This window comes from Vidua macroura, chromosome 2 (genome assembly GCF_024509145.1).
Source record: "Vidua macroura isolate BioBank_ID:100142 chromosome 2, ASM2450914v1, whole genome shotgun sequence".
In the NCBI taxonomy this organism is placed as follows: domain Eukaryota; kingdom Metazoa; phylum Chordata; class Aves; order Passeriformes; family Viduidae; genus Vidua; species Vidua macroura.
Genome location: NC_071572.1, coordinates 104,210,313 through 104,232,542, shown reverse-complemented (window position 1 = coordinate 104,232,542; position 22,230 = coordinate 104,210,313). Strand labels below are relative to the sequence as shown.

The following is a 22,230-nucleotide window of genomic DNA, read 5'->3' as shown; positions in this document are numbered from 1 at the left end:
CAGAATTTCATGTCCATGAAAAGTCTAGAAAATTGAAAATGTAACATTGGATATCTAGGCATGTTATATGGAAGGTAGTGAGGACTGTATTTATTCACAGAAAGAAGCAATTTTTGAGAAAGTGACTATAGAACCTGTTGGAATGTTACCAAAAGGAAAAGACAGATCCTTAACTTGTAATAGGTTTTTGTCACATTTCCTCATGTTTACTATAATGTAACTTTTTTGATTATAGTCTAGGGATTATCCAAATGCTAAACCTGGTATGTAAAATTATTGTCCTATGCTAAATATAACCAAATAAGATTATTAGCTCCAAATTTATTGAGAAATATTTGATAGCAGTCTTAAGAGTAGTCTGGGGGAATGACCAGAAGTTATTCTGCTATCACTGATTCCTAAATTTTAATTGACCTTCTTAAATGACTTTCCATCCAGTGAATACAGTAGACATAAAAGAAAAGTAATAGCAAAGAAGACGAGGGTAGTAAAATATGCAATACAAGATAAAAATGGAGTTTTGCAGGATTGAACTTCGTAGTTAGATTACAGTGCCTTTAAGTATTTACCACTGAGTACAACATAAACAGTTTAAATATAATGCATTCATGCAGTATGTGGAATTTAATCTGTTTTTATTATTAAAATAAGATAAATTCTTTTGGTTCTATCCCAAAAAAATTTTGGAAATCTAATTTTGATCTTGTGTTTTTACTAAGGTACAATATTACAGTATGAAAGATTACTTTTCCTGTATGGTGTTGGAAGGTAAATGTGCAGCTTAAGCAGTAACTGGAAACTTAAAAGGTTACTGAAGAAGATAGCTTTTCCTTGGACCTTGAATCCTTAACTCCTTGAACTTCCAATTGAAAAAGCAATTTCATTAAATTAAAGGACTTTCTACAACAAAAGAAGCAGAATAATTTTTTTTTTGTGTGTTTTAATCAGCAAGAATGAATGCTATTTAAAGTTCATATTATCTGTTAACTGCTTCTCTTCCATCTTCCCCATTGGTCATTTTTAATTAGCTTTCCTACAACTCTTGCCAGCCTTATTATTAGCACCTGGACCAATGTATTTGCTTGCATGTTTGAAGAGCATTTTTGATAACAACCCATACATCAATGGCTTTTTCTTCAAAAAGTTAATTTACCCATGTGTAAGTTTTATGCAGATTTTTTTTTTTTTTTTTTTTTAACTGGAGGAAGGACAGCCTTTAAGATATTAAAGCAATATTACAGCCTGGTTGAGGGCAATCAGTAAGTTTTTTTCTGGAAATCATGTATTTCATTCTGTTGAATATTCCTTTCGTAGCATCAGTTTCTTCATATTATGGGCAGGAATTACTGACTACAATCAGACTACAGCAGCTTAACATCTTCTTCTGTATTCCAGAGTATTAGGTACTGTGAAATTTTTATGATTAGCAGCCTCTTTTTTTTTTTTTTTTTTTTTTTTTTTTTTTTTTTTTTTTTTTTGTGTTGTTGCACTAAGTTGAGACAGCCTGACAAAACTTCACTGATGGAGTCTGAGGCTGATTGCACACATTGACTTCAACGTTTCCGTAGGAAGGAATAGGAAGGGAGAGAGTAAAACAAGGGAAAATTGTTCCCCAGTAACCAGCTGGAAAGAACAGTGGTGGGAATTCTCTAGGGAAGCGTCCTGTCTGGTGCCAGAGGTGACCAGCCAACCACACTTCTTATAGGAACTCTTTCATATTTTTTCAAGGGACCCAACTTAAACCTCCCTTTGGTTCTTCTGCTTATGGTGCTTCCAAAGTTGGTTGGGACACACATGATGGCTTGCTGGTGTTTCACAACAGATGTGAAGCTTTATCCATGTAAATCATGGAAATGTGTAATCAATTGGTAAATGGCTGTTACCTGATGGGGCATTTATCAAATACCAGAGTAATAAATTAAAATCAAGAGAGGAGTGTTGACGAGACAAGGAGGCCCAGGAGAAAGGAGCAGTTGGGACACAGGAGAGAGGCTGTCACAGCAGCTCAGGGCAGTCAGGTGGCCAAGACAGACGGACAAGAGAAAGGCAGGCTACAGAACAGCCTTTGGACAGTGTTGACACTGCTTAAGCTAACTTCATAATGCTTAAAAAGAAAGTTCTGAATAGGTGTCTTAGCATTTCTGTACTGCCAGATCACAGAATGCCAACAGTGAGCTACAAAAAAACAAAACAAAACAAAACAAAAAAAAAAAAAAAAAAAAAAAAAAAAAAAAAAAAAAAAAAAAAAGTGTGCCGAGAGGAAGAGGGTTGTTTTCATTTTTCCCTGGCAGGGCAAATTTTAGTGAACATTTGGAATTAGAACAGAATAATGAAAATAACTCTCCTTTATGGTTATAAACCTTTTGATAGATGCAAGAAAAATTTGCTAAAGTGGCTGGTTTTACAGGCCTAAAACTTGTTCACCTGTTTTTGACCTGTGACGGGGTTACCATTAATGTTCTGAATTTTGACAGATAAGTTTGATAGTTTATGTGCTTCGCTCTGAAGCACATTCTCTCTTTTTTGACTGTGTTGATGTAGCACATGTCAATTTTGTTCCTTTATATTGGGTTCTACAAGAAACTTTATAGATACAGAATATTTTAAAAGAGATAATTTTCATTTGCTCCCACTCTGAGATACTGACCAAGAAGCATGTAAATGCTTTTGCATCTCTAGATTCCAGTCTACCAGCTGGATCCTCTGATTTTCTGTGCATTTTAATACCAGGTACATTACCAGCTGTTTTGTGCTTGGTTTAATATTTGCCCCTGAACTTTTTTACCCATATTACCAGACCTAGAAATCCCCAACCTGATGTAATTAATTCTTGTGAAGTCACTGCTTTAAATGACCAGATTTTCTTCTGTGAGGATTTCTTGTTATTTTTTCCTGCTAGTTTTCAAGACAGTGTAGTGTCTCCTGTCCATTTTTTCATCACAGGGACCACTATTATAAGTGTATTTGAGCTGAGCTTTCAGCTCAACAATTTAGAGAGGATGGAGAATAAGGGAAGGGTTGAAGGGGGTTAATCACTTTTTCTCACTTTTTACTAGATTCCAGAGAATGTGATTTTGGATACAATGTAGAATGACCATTAAGGAGAGAGATGTTGTTTTCCACACTAGTAAACTGCTGCCTAAACAATGGTTTGGCTTTATGTCCACTGTTGTGAGGTGTGCCCTCAGTTTTGAGAAGCATTAAAGTCATGGTACACCAGAGTTTTATACTTCTTTGTTTAGTTTTTGTTGTTTTTGTGGGTTTGTTTGTCTCAAGGGAGGTGGTTTTGGTTTTGGTTTTGTGTTTGTCAGGGTATTTAGGTGGTTAGGTTACAGCTGTCTTAAAAACTTACTTCTTAGACTATTAAATAAATTTGACTGATACTTATATTATGAAAAAAATATGAAGCCAAAATGATATAGAACCAATATATACACATTTATGAAATAATTATGTGATTTTTTGGTTAATTTTTTTTTCTGTTAATATAAGGCTGAAAAGTAATGGAAGTGGGCAGTAAAATCCCCTGAACTGCCAGTCACTAGCTAGGTTATCAGTGGCCTTTTGTAAAGGAGTATTTCTGCATAATATGAAACAAAATAAGATGCAAATAAAGGAACATTTTAATCTCTGAGGTTGCAGATCCCATCACACTTTCTGTAAATGTGCATTTGTTGCTAATGATTATTGAAGACATTTATATTAATTCATCCCCCAAACTTGACTACTATTTGTAATTTAGAAATTTCATTTCTTTTGTTGTAGAACTCTGTGCATATGTAGAGCTTTTTATAAATTTTAAGTATTAATAACAGACCAACCTAATAACGTACAAAGTGATATCTTACGGTTCTCTCTTCTGCTCCTTAAGCTACAATTGAAAGAGTCCTATATTAAACAGGGAGATTTGTGGGAAAATTTACCTGGCAGACCCATGATTTGTGTTCTCATCCCTCTTTTTCCATTTCTATGCTTGTAGTAAATCAAACGTGGAGACATTACTGAGCTCTGCTTAGGGGAAAGTACTTAATAATGCAATATAGCTGAAATAGCAGCTATAATGAAGGACATAAAAGTTATTTTCTTTTTTTGTTTGTTTGGCTGGTTGGTTTTGTTTGGTTTTTGGGGGTTTTGTTTGTTTATTTGTTTGTGGGTTTTTTGTTTTCTTTTTTTCTTCTTTAAAAAGCCATAAGCAGACAGTACTCTGGAAGATTTCATCTCTCTATCTTTAGAACACACCTTGCTTTCCAGATACTTCATTCCTCTTCCTCCTAACTTGTATTTGTTACTCTTCAAAAAAGTTTTCTGTCTTTGCACTCAGGGCTTGTTTCATTTATTTATAAGTTTCATTTATCTCAGTTCACCCATTTGGTTTCAGTTTCAACTAAATTACAGTATCTGGCATAGCATATCCAGGTATCTTGTGACATTTCAGCTCATTCATTATTTTTCATCTGACCAAATTGTGGAACACCTGTCTTTTCACTTGTTCCTCTGTCTGCAGAAGTGAACATTTATTCCATTCATCACATAGATTTTTGCAGTTCGTTTTCAAATTATACTCATATCTCTGTTTTCAATACTGTCTTTTTCTGCAGCAACTGTATTAGCCTGCATCTTTAGTTTCCAAATTAGTATATTATTTTTTCTTTCTATGTTTCTGAAACCCTTTGGAATGCCCTAGTATCTTCAATGGCATCTGTGCACAATACTGAGATTATGTAGGGAACTTCTGATTCATGTGGCTATTCTTTGAAATCTAGCTGTATTTTTTCTAACTCCTCCCATTCCTCACCAATTTAAACAGACTAAAATACAGTGCTACGTAACAATGCTATTCCTCATATCACTAAGGAGTATTTTCAAATGCATATTGCCATCAGTATTAGCTCCTTCTATTTCAGCAGTGGTATGCAAAAATATATTTTGTAAAAGGAGTTTAGTATAGTGAGAATATGAGTAGATTCTATTGCAATGAGGTGATTGCAATAGGAAGTATCCATCAGGATATGGGAAAGTATCCTTTACAGAAAATACTGTTTTCACTGTATGATGAACAAACTGTTTTCACTCCAGTCTATGTAGTTTTCTTCATGATTTGTAACTGACCTACCATTCTGATGTTTTTCATTAGTCTATCACCGCATCAAGTAGGAACTTTCACCTGGATGAAATTATTCCTGTAAGCAGGGTTTGTTGGATTTTAATCATTCTTTAGTATTTTATTATATAAGTGATTAGCCTGCTGTTCTATAAAATAAAACCCAGTATTTGAGCAAAGAATAAATTGAAGCCAAAAAGTTTGAAAGGATTGACCACAAAATTCTCTAAATCCACATTGTAGAAACATGATAAGGAGTAGTCAAAACTACAAAAAGCCTAAGTCTTCAGAACTCCAAAATTAGATCAGTGTTCATAACCTCTGTAAAGGCAACACCATATCTTTGTGCATCATGTACATACAGTCTTTAGACTGTATATAAATAATATCTAAATAATACAAGAGTTTGGGAGAACTGAAAGAATTATTTTCATCTTTACAGAAAGATAAGGAAGACCAGTGGCTAGAGAAAAAAGTACAGGGTAGTAGAGACCACATCATCTTAGAGCATCTTCAATGGACCATGGGTTATGAAGTACAAATTACAGCTGCCAACAGACTGGGTTATTCTGAACCAACATTGTATGAATTCAGCATGCCACCAAAGCCAAACATTATTACAGGTAAGTTAATTTCATCGTCTTTTCTGTCTATGAATTATTTCCAACTCATAGTACACTGCGTATAGTTGAGCATAACGTAACTGAAGTCTTGGACTGGAAAAGTGTGAGAACCCAGATTTTATTAACAGCAAAAAATTGATTCAGGACCCTTAAATGGTACCCTGTCTCCTACTTTTCTCTTAGTAATAAAGTAATTTTTAAGTATATATTTTTAAGTATAGAAGAAATATTGTTTCTTCAACCCTGTTGATGGCAATCAAGAAGAAATACCATATTTAAGATACACCTGGTTTTCAAGTTGCCTTGTACTGCCTATTGTCTGGTTAAGCCAGTTATTTTCTAGAATTCTTGATTTCAGTCCCATCTCTACATGTGTTTGAGCTATACATGTAATGAAGGCATTTATTTTAGTGTCTGATGAGGTTAAAATTTCAAATACTCTTGTTTAGATACTGTCTGAATGATTCACCCTAACATAGTGACCAAACAGTCTTCTATGAGGCTGGTCTACAACATTTGAAATCTATAGAAACTTTGTTTATGTTTTTGAGTCTGTAAATAGGAAGGTTTGAAATTCTATTTAAGAAAAACTGCATTTTAGTTAAGCGTGAGTGTATGAGTTTTAATGCTTTCCAATATAAGGCTTTATTTTGATGCAACAATGAAAAATTATTTAGTTAACAATAAACCTAAAATAAGGTATTTTCTGAAGTATTGTGGGTAATTCTAATTTTTATAAAGAAAATACTATGAGGAAAAAATTTCAAACTTCAAATTAAAATTATGAGCTGCATCTTTAATAATTATTTCCAAATTAGATCAGTATCATCATTACCACTTGAAAAATCAGGTTCTAAATCCTCTAACATAGTATTTTATGACTACCATTTTTTAAATTGTTACTGTATTAGAATCAAGAAAAGACTTGCCAAATAAATACAATGGCAAATATATAAAAATGTAAACCATATTAATACCTGTATTTCAATCTGAACACCAGACTAGCATTGATAGAGTGCCAATGAGCTGGAATGAGTCATGGACTAGTGTGCTTTCAGAAAATTTTGAAATAACTGTCTATTTTTTTCTTGTCTATTGTAAGTTTCCTTCAAGTATATTTTCAGGAAAGTTATCTCAAGATCTCTGCAAAATTTTTGAATATTACATATAAGTTTGTTTTTTTTTTTTTTAATATTGGATTCATCCTTACCTTTTATTTATTGAAAAGAAAACACATTTGTAATTCATTCATAGACTCAGATTCAGTTCTAGTACAAATATTTGGTTTATGCACTTGAATTGAAGTAAAGCTGATTTGCATCTTGATTGAAATTCAGGGTCTCAATAGGTTCTGTGTACTTGTTTTTAAACAGGCAGAGCCTTGTGATTGCCATCATTCAGAAATAAAATTTCCCATGATTGAAAAAGAAAAGTGAAAAAGAAATGTAAGGAAACTCATTGTCCCAAAAAAAAATATCTGTCAAGTAGAAAAATAAGTATAAACTTACTTAGGGAAGAGATAAGGCATTTTTCAATTTTGCATATGTGAAACAAAAATATTACTTCTTTTGCAATGTATTCTAACTTTAGCCTTTTATAATTATGTAATCTATTCTGGACTATTGCCACAACTGCTGTAGCAGAGAAAATTAATTCTCTTCAGTAAATGATAACATAGGTGGTCTCTAGACATTCAAGTAAAAAGTAGTTTAGTTAATTTCAGAAGAAAGATAGAAAGCCTCTCTCTAGAAAGAGTTTTATAGGTTCTTAGGGGCTTTTTCCTTTCAGTGGTCTCCCATAACCTCTATGTAATTATAAGAAGTCTGTAACACTATTTAACTTCAAGTCTTATTTATAAGAATCATTACTGCAATTATGATTGTGGAACTAATTAGTTTCCTTGACAACTGCTTTTTCAAAGCCTGAAAAAGAGTGTGAAATTCCCATCATAAGAACATTCTGTAGACAAAAGTATGTCAAAAGACATTTAGAATCAGTGGAACATTAGTCTTCATATTCATGAGTCAGCATGATTATCTTGTTTGGGAATGACATAATATTATAACTACCATATAATATTATATACATATATACATAATGCTGCAAAAATATGAATGTAATCCATTAAAACATAATACAGTTTATGTATAAAATGCTTAAGTTTGAGCAGAAATATTCTTTCTGGTGTCAGTTAACTCTGATGATGCACTATTTGTTTGAGGCTTTGGTATAAACAGCTAGGTGTCTACAGATAAATTTTAAACAGGAAATAGGCAACAAGAATGAAACTGGGTAGATTTTTGAATGAAATCTGCATCATTTGTCCTGTGCTTTCTCAGTGGCTACAGTAATCGAGGTTTCCTTTCATTTTATTTATGTAATTATTAGAAAAACCTCTAAGACTCCTGAAGGTGTTCATCTGTATTTGCCCAAATTTGTGGCACTTCAGCTGAACTGAGTGTTTATGTCTGGTCCTAAATTTAAAGAGAAATAAATCTGTAGACCCTGTGTATGCAATCTCATGAATATTACTTATCCCAAGCATATCTTGTTGGTTAACTACATATAGCATAATACACTGGTGAACTGTATCAAGCTAATGCAATAAATCTGGGAGACTGAAGCAAGACTAAAGGGAGATAGAAGCAAGGATATGTTGGCTGTCCTTCAGTGGGTGCTTAGTAGGGAAATTGGAGTAGTCACAAGACCTAAATCCTGGCTTCTAAATTCTGCAGAAGGAGCTTGTTTGTGCTTTCAAAAGCCATTGGCTATCAGGCAGAAGTTGTAGTCCCTGGGGACAGGAGCTGGAAGCCAAAACTCTACTTATGTGAATATAGAACTCCTGTGGGCACTGAATCTATAGCTTCTGCTTCCTAGGGAAATGTGCAAGTACCAGCTCCTGGCTGCAAGTCAAATCCCATGACAGCACAATATGATGATCTTCCAGTAATAGTCTTAGGTTTGGGAAGGAGCTTGAGGCTGCAAATTGATCTCTGGCATCAAGGAGGTGCATAAATGAGACAGACATTCCTTTAAATTTTCATATGGATGGCCTCAGCAGCCTCCAAATGTAGATCTACTTGTTTCATAATGTGTGTTCCTAGGCCTGTAACACAGTATCCATTCACTGAGCCACTCACATTTGTGATTAGTTCATCAAAATTTGTAATATTTTTAAGAAAGTTTCCTGGTTTTCTAAAGGTTTTATCAATGGAAACTTGCACTGACTTTGAGAAATGTCCAGCAAACCTTCTTAAATAATTTTGATTTAAATGACTGTATGTATAAATTTATTAATGTATATATGTAAATATATATATAAATATTACATATATATATAAATATTATATATATATATATATATTTATACATACACACCATTTTCCTTCCTACTTTTTTGAGTTATTTTTTGTGGTTACAATTCTATATCTGTATTTCACATTTCACTTAGGCATATTAACATGAACTCATGCTTGGAGAAAGAGTGACACAGTCTTAAATGTAGTATTTTATGTGTTCCAAAATCTCACTAGGGATGTCAGTTAGCAATACTTGCAGGCAGGTGCAACTCTAACCTCAGTGTGTTCACCTCTGAGTATTTATCACACTTTTAGTGCTGATTTGTCATGTTTTATAAAATTTTCTTCTGGGTTATCTATACTGTTGAGCTTCTAGTCCTGTGGGATTGTCAAAGGAACTGTGTGCTTTAGCTCTTTATCCATGTTAGGAGAGCATGGACTAACCTCTGCAGCCATAAAAGCCCCTGGGAACAGCTCAAGTCCATTAGCTCCCAGAGCTGACTCTACAGCCCATTTGTAGGGGCCCTTTCACTCTTTCTCTACAGCGAGAAGACAGAGATCCTGTCTTTGTACCCCACAGATGGTACAAAAGTGTCCAAATCTGTTGTCATCCTGAACCATTACAGTTGCAACCTAAAAACACATGTACAGGTTTATACTAAATCTCAAAAGAAGATGGAATGGAAAGTGCTAAAAAAGATCCTTTCTGCAAGTGTTAAATATATATTCAGGAATAGCAGATTTATGAAAGTGCCATTTTCCAAAGGCTCTTATCCAGTCAGTGCTGTTACTTTGAAAGGCCAGTAGATATATTAAAAATGGTTGCAAGTTGTGTTTTATCACAGTTTTTTTTTCTTCTTTACTAAAAGTTAATAACTTGGTGCAATAGTGGGAAAATGAAAAAGACATTTGGGGATAACAAGAACCTCTTAGATCCATTTTTCTTATTTTATGATATTGGTTGTTTGAGGGGGTTTTGTTTGTTTGTTTTTTCCAATAATGCATGAACTTTGAGAGTAATTTTTTATTTCCATGCCTGAAAACAGTTTAATCCCTTGAATATCTCATTTTTTTTTTTCCATGTATGTCTATCACTACACTTTAAATCACATAGTGGGAGGCAAAAGAGGGACAGTAATACATAGTATTTTTTCTCATCACCACCAGTGTCAAACATGATTTTTATCAGCAGTTTTTACAAAAATACAATGGGATCTGCAGTGGTCTTGATGTGAATGAAAAATTGTTCTGGTTTGAAAGCAAAACCAGTGAGAGACTCCAAGTCAGAAATACAATTTATTGGGAAAAGGGAAAACAAAAGACAAAAATACACACAATGATACAAAAGGAAGACCACTGGCAAAGACAGAATACAACCTGACACCCGCTTTGGCCAGCGTGCTGGTAGCAGTCCAAATTGGAGTGGCTGCAGTCCTCTTGGAGTGGCAGATGTGGTTGCTGTGTCTTCTTGGAAACCTGTGGAAAGGCTGCCTTTCTGTCTAGAAATCCCTGGATTTGTCCAGGTGGGAATGCCTAGCTTCTCCCCCTGGGTGGAGCATCTCACAATGGGCTGATGTTATTTTGAGTCACAAGGTGTGTTCTTAATCACCTGTTAAACAGAACTGGCTCTTGGAGAGTGTTATCTCTGAGTCATGAGGGGAGACATTGATGGGCCTATTAACAGGAGATAAGGAAAACTGTCCAGATGCAACTGCTACTGGGATGGTAATAGGAAACATCTTGGTGCTCAATCTTGGACAAAAATAAAAGCAGTTCTTATCATTGCTTCAAGTATGTGTGTATATATTTGGGGTTGCATTTATGTATATACATTTTATGATGTATTACTAGAGCTTTTGAGCTATTTGGACAGTGTTTTGTTAGAATAGAAGCTAGGATAAGGTTTTGTATCCAGAAAATCAAAATTACTAATTACAGCAAAACAGAAACAAGTTTCCCCAATTCTCACAGTTTTATTTCAAGGCAAGTATTTTCCTTGAATTTTGCTCTCAGTGAAGCAATTAGGTGACCTTTTGAGGATAGAAATAAATGCTCTATGATCCCATCTGTGTAGCTGGGGAAGGTTTTTGTTCCTGTCACCTCTTGCAATCAAAGAACATATTCCCTTGCTGCACCCTGTCTCTCACATCCCTTCAACCCATGGGCTGTGTGGGTGCCCTGGCACAGTCTCCCTAGCTCTGAAGGGCATTGTCCCCTTGTCTGAAGGGTTGACTCACCCCTGACCATGCATCCACAAAGAGAAGCCAAAAAGCCACCTTCCTCACTCATGTTCTGTTCTCCACCACAAAAGCATGTAACATTCATTGACTGACCATTCCTATGGTCAAGCTTCCAGACTGAACAGCTCTTGTGTCCTTTGAAACACTTTTCCTAGATTTTAATTCATTTCATATCTGTGTGAAATCAGATTCTGTGTGATTACCACCAAGCCTCAAGGTCAGCGTATCCTGTGAGAGAGGGCTTGCATAGCCAAGGCCTCTGCTGGAAGGTCATTTCCATTAACCTTTCTTGCCTCCAGAGCACATTGCTGCCTCTTGTTAAACTTGGCATCCAGTAGGACCCCCAGGGCCTTTTCTGCGAAGCTGCTTTCCAGCTGGGTGGCCCTTAGCTGTGAAATGGTCACCAGGATTGTTTTTTCCTGGGGCAGAGATTTGCATTTCCTCTTGTTGAACTTCCCAATGTTCCTGTCAACCCATTTCTCTGGCCTGCTGATGTCCCTCTGAGTGGCAAGACAACTGTCTGGTTCCTCAGCCACTCCTCTGAGTTGTGTGTCATCAGAAAAGTTGCTGAGTGTACTTGGTGCCCCATTGCCCAAATCATTAATGATGTTGAACAGAATTGAAACCCATATTAACCACTGATTTGGCACACATTCTCAATTCTAGGAAATGTTATGTTTCATCATTAAAAGTTAAATTAGGGGAATTGTGGGGACCTTTAGTCTTCTTTTTTATTCTCTTTCCATAGAAAAAGTTAAAAGGCTGCCAATAGGTACTTGAGCCAGGACCAAATGTCATCACTTGTGGCATACAAATTTCCTGTTTAAATCTCCGTAAAAAGACTGCAGAATCTTTCATGATTGGCCTGATTTTAAGCCTATGGTTTATGACTACACTACCTTTCCGTGTATGTGTGTGTGTGTACATGCCCAAACATCCATCAGTTTGTGGCTTCTGATAACTTTTGAATATAGCTGACAATTTCACTTAAATTTGTCAGAGAATGGAGACTTCAAAATTAAAACATTCCTGTAATTTCCTTATAAAGTCTTATCTGAGAATAGAAGTAAAATTCTCTGTAGTGCAATCGGCAAAATATTATATTAAACCCTCACACACATCTAACAATTGGAATGATTTGGAAAAGACTAGTTGAAATTTTCTGACCCTCGATCCTTACACAAACCTGGACAGCCGCCGTAAATTTAAACCACAAAAGAAAAAGAAAAAACATAGAAGAAGTTTGAAAGATTTTCACGGGTAAAATTTCCTTTCTACGGATCTGAAATTTTAAGTCGATAATTAGTGTCTCTTTTGTACGATTTTGTGCATTACAGGATTTCTCGGACTGTCTCTACAGATCTGACTAGTTAGGATTTAGCTAAATCTAAAATGAAGAACAAAATGCAGGAGTCAAAAAGGAAAGCCTGTGGGATGTCAGTCTCCTTGGAGCTCTGATCATATTCCCAAGGCAAGAAAGAGCTGCCACGTTATCCTTGTGAAGTTACCTGACTAATTTTCTCATAGGCTGAAGGATATTTTAATTCCAAAATAAGAATTTGAAAATGAGGGCTTTTGTCTGACTATTGTTCAGATCGTAATTCTGAGCTAAAAGTGTAAAGTAAATTCTTCAGCCAATATTGCTGTGATGGAAGAATAATTTTGTTATTTTATTTTCTGAAAAGAAGAGAGATGAAATGTATCTTTGAGATCTCCTGCTTTGAGAAAAGAAGTTGGTAGAACTCACACTCAGATTAATTAATATCTAAAACTTCAGAAAGATAACGCCCCCCATTAAACCTATTTGGTTTTGTTTTGCAAACCAGTACTAGAATTTGCTGAATAAGAGCCATTTCTTATCAAATCCTGAAGATGATCATTGTTGAAAGTGATAGGGCATGTTCTTGCTCTAGGCTAAAACCAGCTGTTTGTTCCATTGCCTGTAAAGACTAAAGTTATTACATGAAAAAGGATAGAAATCCCTCACTAAAATTGATAGAACTTATTTGATATGAATCAGAGAGAGAGACAAAAAGGCTTGCACCATCAAAGATTTTAACAGGAAAAAAACATTATTTTTTAATAAAATCTAATTCTTATGGTACAGCTATCAGAGACATTAACTACCACTGAATAGCAGTGAAGCAGCAATCAAAGAGCTATTCTGTATTCTCACATTTTCTGCTTCAAAAGGAATTTAATTTTTTTTCTTTTATCATATGAATTTTAGTTTGCTTATCTTTTAGAATGCTATGAGGAAAAAAGAAAATCATTATAGATGTTGCATGTTGAAGTGCAAGGCCACACTTTACATGTATGGTAATCTAATCCTTATTATTTGTTGCAGGTAATTGCTAGCATTATGATGCTTTCTAATTAAAATATCCATGAATGCCAATTAAAAGATGAAATGCTTAGGTATATTCTTTTAAAATATTTAAAAGCTGAATTATTGAAGTAAATGAAGTTTAATGTGCTCAAGGTCTGTGGTTTCTTTTTTCTATGAGTACATAAACTTTTTTTCTATAAGTATATGGACCAAACTATTTAAGTCTTAAGAAAAAGAAATTGTGAATTTTGAATGGCTTGAACACAATATGTGTAATTGGAAACATCACAGTAGAGATATGGGTGAGGATGGAAAAATGTCCATAATTGTTCTTAATTTATTTATATTGCTGCCTTTTCTACTTGATAGTTATCTACATATGATAGTTATCATGTATGTATTTGTGCAACAGGGGCACTTGTGTGATAAGAAGATAATGTATTGGTTAAATATTATGCATACAAGAATATATTTAGCTTTATGGTTTGCTTCCATTACAATTTCTTGAATCAGTTTTAAAGTAAAGATTTAACCAAGGTAATTGATTATGCTGCATAAGATTTTATACACTTTCATTTCTTTTTAAGTCTTTTTCAAAATATTAGTTTAACACTGGTATTAATCAGTACCATTATAATAATTGTGTCACTGTAGCTGGAGAATAAAAATCTAGTCAATGCACTATATATTGCATAAATTTGACTGTATTATTTGCCAAAATGTGAAACTTCAATATAAATATTTGTAGAAAACATATATTCAAACTTTGTAATTGTAAGCAGACATACTGTGAGGATGTGAATATCTAAGAAGCTACTTTGTTCCCACTCTGGTGTCAAAGTCAATATCTAATTACCAAGCTGCATGTGATAATTGCATGGGTCATTCATATTTTAATTGGATCTGAGTCCATATTATTGAAGCCAGTTTTCATGGTGGCCCATTGTGAACTCCTACAATAATTCAGGAACAAGATGAAGCCATTAGCAAGGAGAAATAGATAAAACAAGTTTGTCTCTTCTTGTGTACGACTGGAACCTTCTTTTTGTGTAATCATTGACACAGTTCTAGTTTCTCCTTTCAGCCTATGGGCTGGTGTTTCTCCTTGCTTTCAATCCTCCTACATAGTCAGTAGTCACTATTTCTGATAGTTACAGGACAGTGTTACATGGCAGTTTTGTGAGTTCCAAGTACTTCTAACATAAAAGTCAAAATTGTATTTAGGTTGGGCTTGGCTGAATGGTCTCAAGGGGAAGCAAGAAACATGCTTCAGGTTAGGCACTTAAATAAATGGTTTTAAAATTAGACAGTCTGATACTTTGACTGCTGAGGAGGACCACATTGCCGCTATGGAGGTACATCTTTTCCACAGTTTTAATACTAGATTATATAGATCTGGCCAGGGTACTTCAATGGTTGCCATTCCATCTGTGCTTTAATCATAATTTGATGTTACTGTTAGAGTAATGTCTTTCAAGTGACTGTCTTTGGCACAATATAAATATATTTTTTTTTTCTTTTTTCTTTACCACTATTGCTTTTTTTTCCTTTTTGATACTTTCTTTTTCATGTTGTCTCAACTTTTCCACTTTTTTTTTTCCTAAAATTTACTTCTTTTTCATACTCTTGATTTTCTATAACTATTCTTATCCACACAGACAGATGCTGTGAAGCTACTAGACGTGAAAATGGAGGCCAGTCCCTGCAGCTGAATGCTGCTGTTTTCTCTCTTGTTGTAGTCATAAGTTTCTGCTGCATGCTCTTATACTGTTGATGATAAGGCAAGCAATATGTATTCTTCCTATCTCTCCTAATTTTTTATTTGCAGGAAAATAAACACAGACCTTAAAAAATTTGTACTTTTCTATAGCTCTTCCAAAGTTTCCATTCCTGGTCAAGATCCTAAATAGTGTAATTATTTCAGTCTGTATGTGCAAAATTCTTCATTGGGCTTTTTGGAAGCCTGGTGAGTTTTGTGACAAATTCAACAGATGATGCTTGACACTGCAGTCAGGCAGAACATGGAGAATCTGACTTACCGAATGTGATCAACATGATTTGATTCTATTTTCTCAACTAGATTTTGATTATAAGAAATTCATGCAGGGACCTTACCATTGTCATTCACATGGCTTTCCAGGTACACAACCAATTCATCTTTCAGGAGAGTATTTTCATTTTGCATTAATCCTTTGCAAAGAGTTTTCCTTTCATTGGTTCCTGACACAAGGTACTTAAAACTTTATGCTTAATAAAAACAGTTCAAGTCCAGCCTGGATGGAGCACTGAGAAACCTGGTCTAGTGGAAGGTATTCCCTGTCCACACCAGAGGGTTGGAGGATCTTTAAGGTCCCTCCAAACCCAGGCCATTCTATGCTTCTGTGAATACAGACATGTTTTGTACTTTCTAATGGATTTTAACAAGCATGTATTCCCTAACCAATTATTTATTAATTGTTTTAGTTGGTAGTGTTTCATTTCAAGTACTTTATCTGTGCCTCTCCACTGACATGCCTCAGCACATAAAATAGGTCCCTGCCCACCAAAGTCACTTCTTGTGACTGCAAAGGTGCCACATTTCATTTCATGGCATCTGTAAGACTTGGAAGGTCCAGGGGTTCAATTTTGACCTGTAGTAAAAATGGAAAAAGCATTTTTCCTGTTTTATGTATTAAAATCATGGATTATGAGCTCTGCAGCAGTGCATGCAAAACCTCAGGAAAAAGATTTTATTTAATAAGAGTCCATATGTATATTTTATTGCATATATTTGATTTTAAAATTCATGTAGTTGTCTAGGTTTATGGTTCGTTTCTCTGTTGCATAGAGAATAACCTGAGAAAGAAATGCACTTAAAAACTAAGGCAGAATTAAATATTTATTTTAAGACAGTTCCCTTCAAATTGTTACTAAATATAACAAACTTGATAAATTAACTGTATATGTTGATTTTTTCCTCCTTATAGTTCATACCTTTTGGGATCAAAAAAATTATCTTACAAATTGGATATCGATTGGTCAAAATTAAGTATCTATGTATCTTCACTCAGTTAAGGGATTTTCTTATTTCTAAGAAATATTGATAATGATGATTTTTGCCAATTTTGAAATATTTTTGGAAGTCTTTCCTTTAGGAAATCAAAACAAAACCTCTCCTCCTCTAAACCAGCTAACAATCATTGTAGAAAATTGGACTATGTCACAAGTAAGATGTCTTCAGTGTGTAAGTCTACGGATAATTTATTGACAGAAATACTTTTTAAAATAATTCACATATTTAGTGTAATGAAGTAGCTGGAAATGAAAAGATTGCTATCTAGAAAACACTAATTTCATTGTGATCTGCAGATAAGCTCTCACTGTAAACTCGAGACACTTTTCCATCCATGGCCCTGGTCACTATGTTCTGTCACTTTGACTTAATGTCATGACATTACTTTGAAATTAATTACATTGATGAGTGGTTGACATAATGTGGTAAAGAAAGACATTTTCTCTTCTAATCTTGTAGGAGTTGAAACTTTGGGTTCCTATTAAGGGTCAGTCAGGTGACAGCCCATTTTTCCATGAACAAACAATGTGAATATATATATTGACTTTGTAATTTAGTTGTATAGGTGTTCTTCCAATATATACTATCTATTTTTTAAATGATTAAGTGCTTATTGAACCAAGAGACATAACTAAGGGAGGCTAGATAATATTTTTAATGAAACTTTTCTTTTTAACTATGTTATAGTGGATTTGGAATTACTAGCTACACATAAGTTACCAAAAACTTTCAGATTTGAGAACATGTTTTCAATTGAGTATAACTCTGACAAATGCCATTGCTAATGCTAAATTTAGCTTTAGTGAAAGGATCACCTTGGGCAGGAACTTTTGCAAGAAGTTTTCTTTTTCTTCTCTTGCCATTTCAAAAATCCAGATAGTGAAAATGTTTGTTGTTGTCACTATTGCCACTGTTGCCTTCTGTGATTACAAAACTGCAAGGATGTCTCTACTTGCCATCCAAGAACTGATGATTGGCTCATATTTAGTAAGTGGGTGCTGTAGTAGACGCTAAGGGGGAAAGAAACGCACAGTACAAGCATACTACAAACTGCTGCTGGAAGAACTTTCTGTCTGCAGGAGCTCAGTGGTGCACAAACACTGGGACTCCCTTTTGGTTCAGGAGAGCAGCAAATTCTTTCTAGGGGCTTCTCTTTGCAGTCATATCCCTTTTGAATTCTGATCCCTCTGTAAGACAGGCGCCGCATGCACATAATGGAACAGAATTTTCTCTTGTGGACACATAGTTGCTGTTCTGAGCAGTAAAGAAAATGAAATTGCAGATCCAATCAAAACTAATGAGCACATACCACTGGATTAAAGAGTCTTGAGTAACACTTATATTGTCTCATAAACTGAAAAATAAAATAGGATCTTATAAGTTTGCACAGACAGTCTGATCCCAGTATTTACTTATTTTGTAGAATTTTCCTAATTTTCTGGAATTTGTAACCTTGATGCTATTCTACTAAATGTTGTCTAACATATTTTCACCTTCCACATACTTGTCACTGTTCTTAATTTGTTTTAATAAAGCAAGACAGGACACTACTACAGGTATGCAGAAAAGCAGAAAAATGAAAATTCCCATATCATTTTTCTACTCCAGTAAGACATTTGAAGAGCTCTTTACAAGCTATAAATTTATTATCCTAGCAAGTCATTCTAACATTGCAGATAAGTATATAAGAAGACAAGATAGGAATTAGGGCGCAGAGACTGATTGACTGTGAGCTCTCCAAACATACTGTGAAGGAGATAATGAAAAGCCTTGAGAAATTTTAGAAGCTAAATATACATTATGAATGGCAAGTTGTCTTTTATCCTCAGTGTCACAATACCAGTGGGATAAAGAGACAAATTTGGATCACTTATCTTTTTTTCCAACTGATAGTAGCTTCAGCTGGAAACTACATAAAGTTTCTCCATTAAGTGAGAGAAATTTTAGGTCTGCTCCAATTTAAATTATTCCGTGCTTTGTATTTTGGGGTTATCAACTACTTTGAATGTGATCCTTTTCTTTTGGCCTTCCTCTTCCCATCAAATTCCAAACAGAATGACTTAAGCCAATATTGTGGGGATTATGTGACTGCAGAGCCAGGCAGTTCTGGGCAGTGACCCAAAACCTCTGTAATGAGAAAGATAAAGTGGAAGAGAATAATGTCCTTGGGTTGTCATATATCTCCTCAGATGAATGATTAATACAGCTTTGTTTGTAGTTCTCTTTATGAGTGTTTCATAATTGTATCTTTAAAAACAAAGAGTGAGATTATTTCACAGTATTTTGTGCAATCTATATGAGTATTCAGAAGATTTTGAAATCTTGGCTTCTTAAAGACAAGAATGAGGAAAAAAATGAATAAAGGCATTTTCAAATTAAATTATAATTCGTAGGTATAGACTGTACAGCTTAAAATTGTAATTTAAACTCTATTAAAATGATAAATATGTCTTCACAAATTGAATTCAATATACTTCTGACATTAGTATTTAAATGTTAGATAAGTAAATTTGTTCCTTTAAATGTTGTAATAGTAAAAAGGATTTTAGGTCTTATGACTGACAGTTTAAAATGTTACATTTTTTTAACATTGTCACATATTTTGAAATGCTAATATTAAACTGTCTGTAACACTGAAGTCCTAAAATATTCTATGCTGAGCTTATGCCTTAAATCCAAATTGGTGGCACAGAAACTTAAAAAGGGTAATGATTATTCTGTGATATAGCAGTATATCTCTAAGGAACAGTATTTTTTAAATGTTCTGATTTACAACCTTTGGAGTCTAAGGCTGGCTTCTTTCCTAATCAGATTTTATTTGCTGTCTTTCTTCGTTCCGGAGTTTTGACAAGTTCCTAACATTTACAAATTATTCACAAATCAAAGTATTTACATAATGCAACTTCAAATGTGATCCTTTTTTTACTGCTGTACGGTTATTTGAATATAAATTGCTGTCTCTCTAAATAGGAAAAATATTTCCCAGAAATAGACATGCATATTGCATATATTGGGTATAAAATACAACTTCTGAATGTTTTTGTTAGGTGTACAAAACATACTATTACTGAATTACAAAATAACATTCAATTTATTTTTTTTGTGAAAGTATAAGGCCAAGCAGTGATGCATAAAATATTATATGCATGTGAACAATATTTATTTATTTATTTGCAATATTTATTTAAGATAAACAGATACGGTGATTTAATTATGCACATAACCTCATGACCAATTTTCAGTCAGTTTTCAGGCACCACTCAAACGTGTATGCAAATGTGAAGTTAACTAATTAAGCCTGAAAAAAGTGTTGTTGGGTTTTTTTGTTTTTTGGGGGATTTTTTAAGACATAATGGATATTTGTATACAATTTGTGATTGTGCTAATAGTTACCAATTCTCTATCTGTTGTGCAGTATGTTGATGATTTCTGATTGTTCATTTTTTCAGGAATTTTAGGATCAAAGGAAAAAAAGAAAATGTTACTTTTAGGATGCAAATTGAATATTATATAGAGAAATGTAGCTTCTGATGTCTACAATGACATCACTGAAATTTTTCCTATATTTAGGGCTCATTTATGCTTATCACATTTACATTATCCATTTGTTTTCTTCAAGCATATAAGGAATGTTCAGTTTTCCATTGCTACATATTTATCAGACATAATGTATAAGTGATGGAAAATCACCTTTTCCCTTTAATGTCAATGACATCTTAATATAAATAATAATGGCATCAAATACCAAGTGTAGACATGAACCATCTTTGCCTGTTTAGAAACAGCATCCAGTTGTATGTAAGATGCACACTTGAGTGCTGTGTTAAGTTCAGATATTTTACAAAAAGAGCAAGAAACTGAGGTAGGAATATCCATTTTTGTTCATTTATTATAGGGTCTGAAGTCCCAAGAAACTGTGGTAGTAATGCTTGCCACCATACTACCGTTATGTTGTACAATATTCTTATTAACAGTTCTGTATATTTATTTTATATGATTGACATTTTTGTAGTGGCAATTTCCAGTGCATATTTTATGTACATAAAATTTTAATTTTAATGCATGTATTAAATGGCCATAATAGAAGCAAAGTACATCTTTCTCAGTGTACGTTGCCAACAGAATTACAAATGAATATACATACAATGTACTAAAAACTAATTATGTGAAAAATATTGAATACACTGCAGCATCTGTAAGTTTCTGTTTTCAAAAACAGTGTGAAAGGCAAGGAAACATCTGTATTTAAAGTAGTTAATTTTAATTTGTGAAACATTGCTTATTTTGATATTTTTCATAATTCACTACCATTTTGCTCCACTGATTTTTTCATGCATGCAGCACTTGTTGTCATCTCTGCTTTTTCCCTGAAGAACATGTGCATGGTGTAACTGTGATGTCCCTCAGCACCTTTCCAAACACAATGTCAAAAAATATATGTAACTTAGTGTGTCTTTCATCTGTTGTTCAAAGTTCATTTTAGTTCATGCAACTTCTGTCTTCATTTTTTGTAATAAAGAAAACTGACTTAAAGCATTACTATCTGTATTTTCTTTATTGCTGTTAAATGCTCTTTTTTTCTTGTACTATCTACATGATGTATTTTGTATCTGCAGAGATGTTTAGCATCTGCATTTTATTCACAGTGTTTCATCCAATAGTGAATATTAAAAAACCGAAACTAGCAAAATACCAAAAGACCAAAAAACCAATACAAAACAAACAAACCTACAAACAAAAGAAAAAAAAAGAAAACACCCTACCACAAACATCAAAGTCACTAAAATTAAAATTTGTGAATTTTAATTTTAATTTTTGTTCATGTTAGGTGGCTGCCACTAGTGAAGCAAGTATGGGCATTGTCTGTATAAACGTACAGCCTGAGCTTGATCCATTCAGATTTAATCTGCCAGATTGAAGTTGTATCCCCAAAGGCAGATGTTTTAATACTGGGAAAAGCTGCCCTACCAAGCAGGACTCCGCTGGAAGTTGCAGTTGTAGTGATCGAACTTTTTAAAGTAAAAACATGCACCATATAATGGCAGCACTTATAATATTAAACTGGTCTTTTTATAGCTAATGCTATAAAATAATTGTATATTTTAAATATTACTCCAAGTACTACTTCTTAAAACTGCTGTGTTTGAATTTACACACATCTTAAAGAAAATGCTCCCAAACTTAAAATATTTTCTCAATTTAAATACAATCCTGAGATAGTTTGACTCTTTTTCAGATCTCCTGGCTACAATACCCTACTGAGGGTTGTCATCCACTATAAAGATGGAAAAATTTCTCATGTCTCTGTGGTATATGCACAGCATGGTTTTGAATTCTCCTAAATGAAGCAATTAAAATAATTTATCCTTTTATGTAATAGCAGTACTGAAACCGCACATAAGTGTATGTTCTCAATACTCACATCAATCTTAATTAATCTGCAGAGGTTCTTAGAAACTCCTCCAAGAGACGTGTTCAGTAAATCTGCTGTCAGTTTGAGTAGGGGAAACTGGGACACAGAAACTTATTTTCCCAAGTCTGTTGAAAACCAAAACCTGGGAGCTGTGTTGATGCCATGAACCCACA

The 22,230-nt window shown here is 34.0% G+C and overlaps 1 protein-coding gene across 1 annotated transcript in view; it reads left to right on the top strand.

The window, feature by feature from the left end:
* The window catches only part of NCAM2 (neural cell adhesion molecule 2), a 140,664-nt gene that overhangs the window by 100,593 nt on the left and 17,841 nt on the right, over positions 1-22,230 (top strand). The window contains exon 15 of the mRNA XM_053969832.1: positions 5,544-5,724. Coding sequence (XP_053825807.1) covers positions 5,544-5,724 — 181 coding nt within the window. The remainder of the gene's footprint in view (positions 1-5,543; positions 5,725-22,230) is intronic.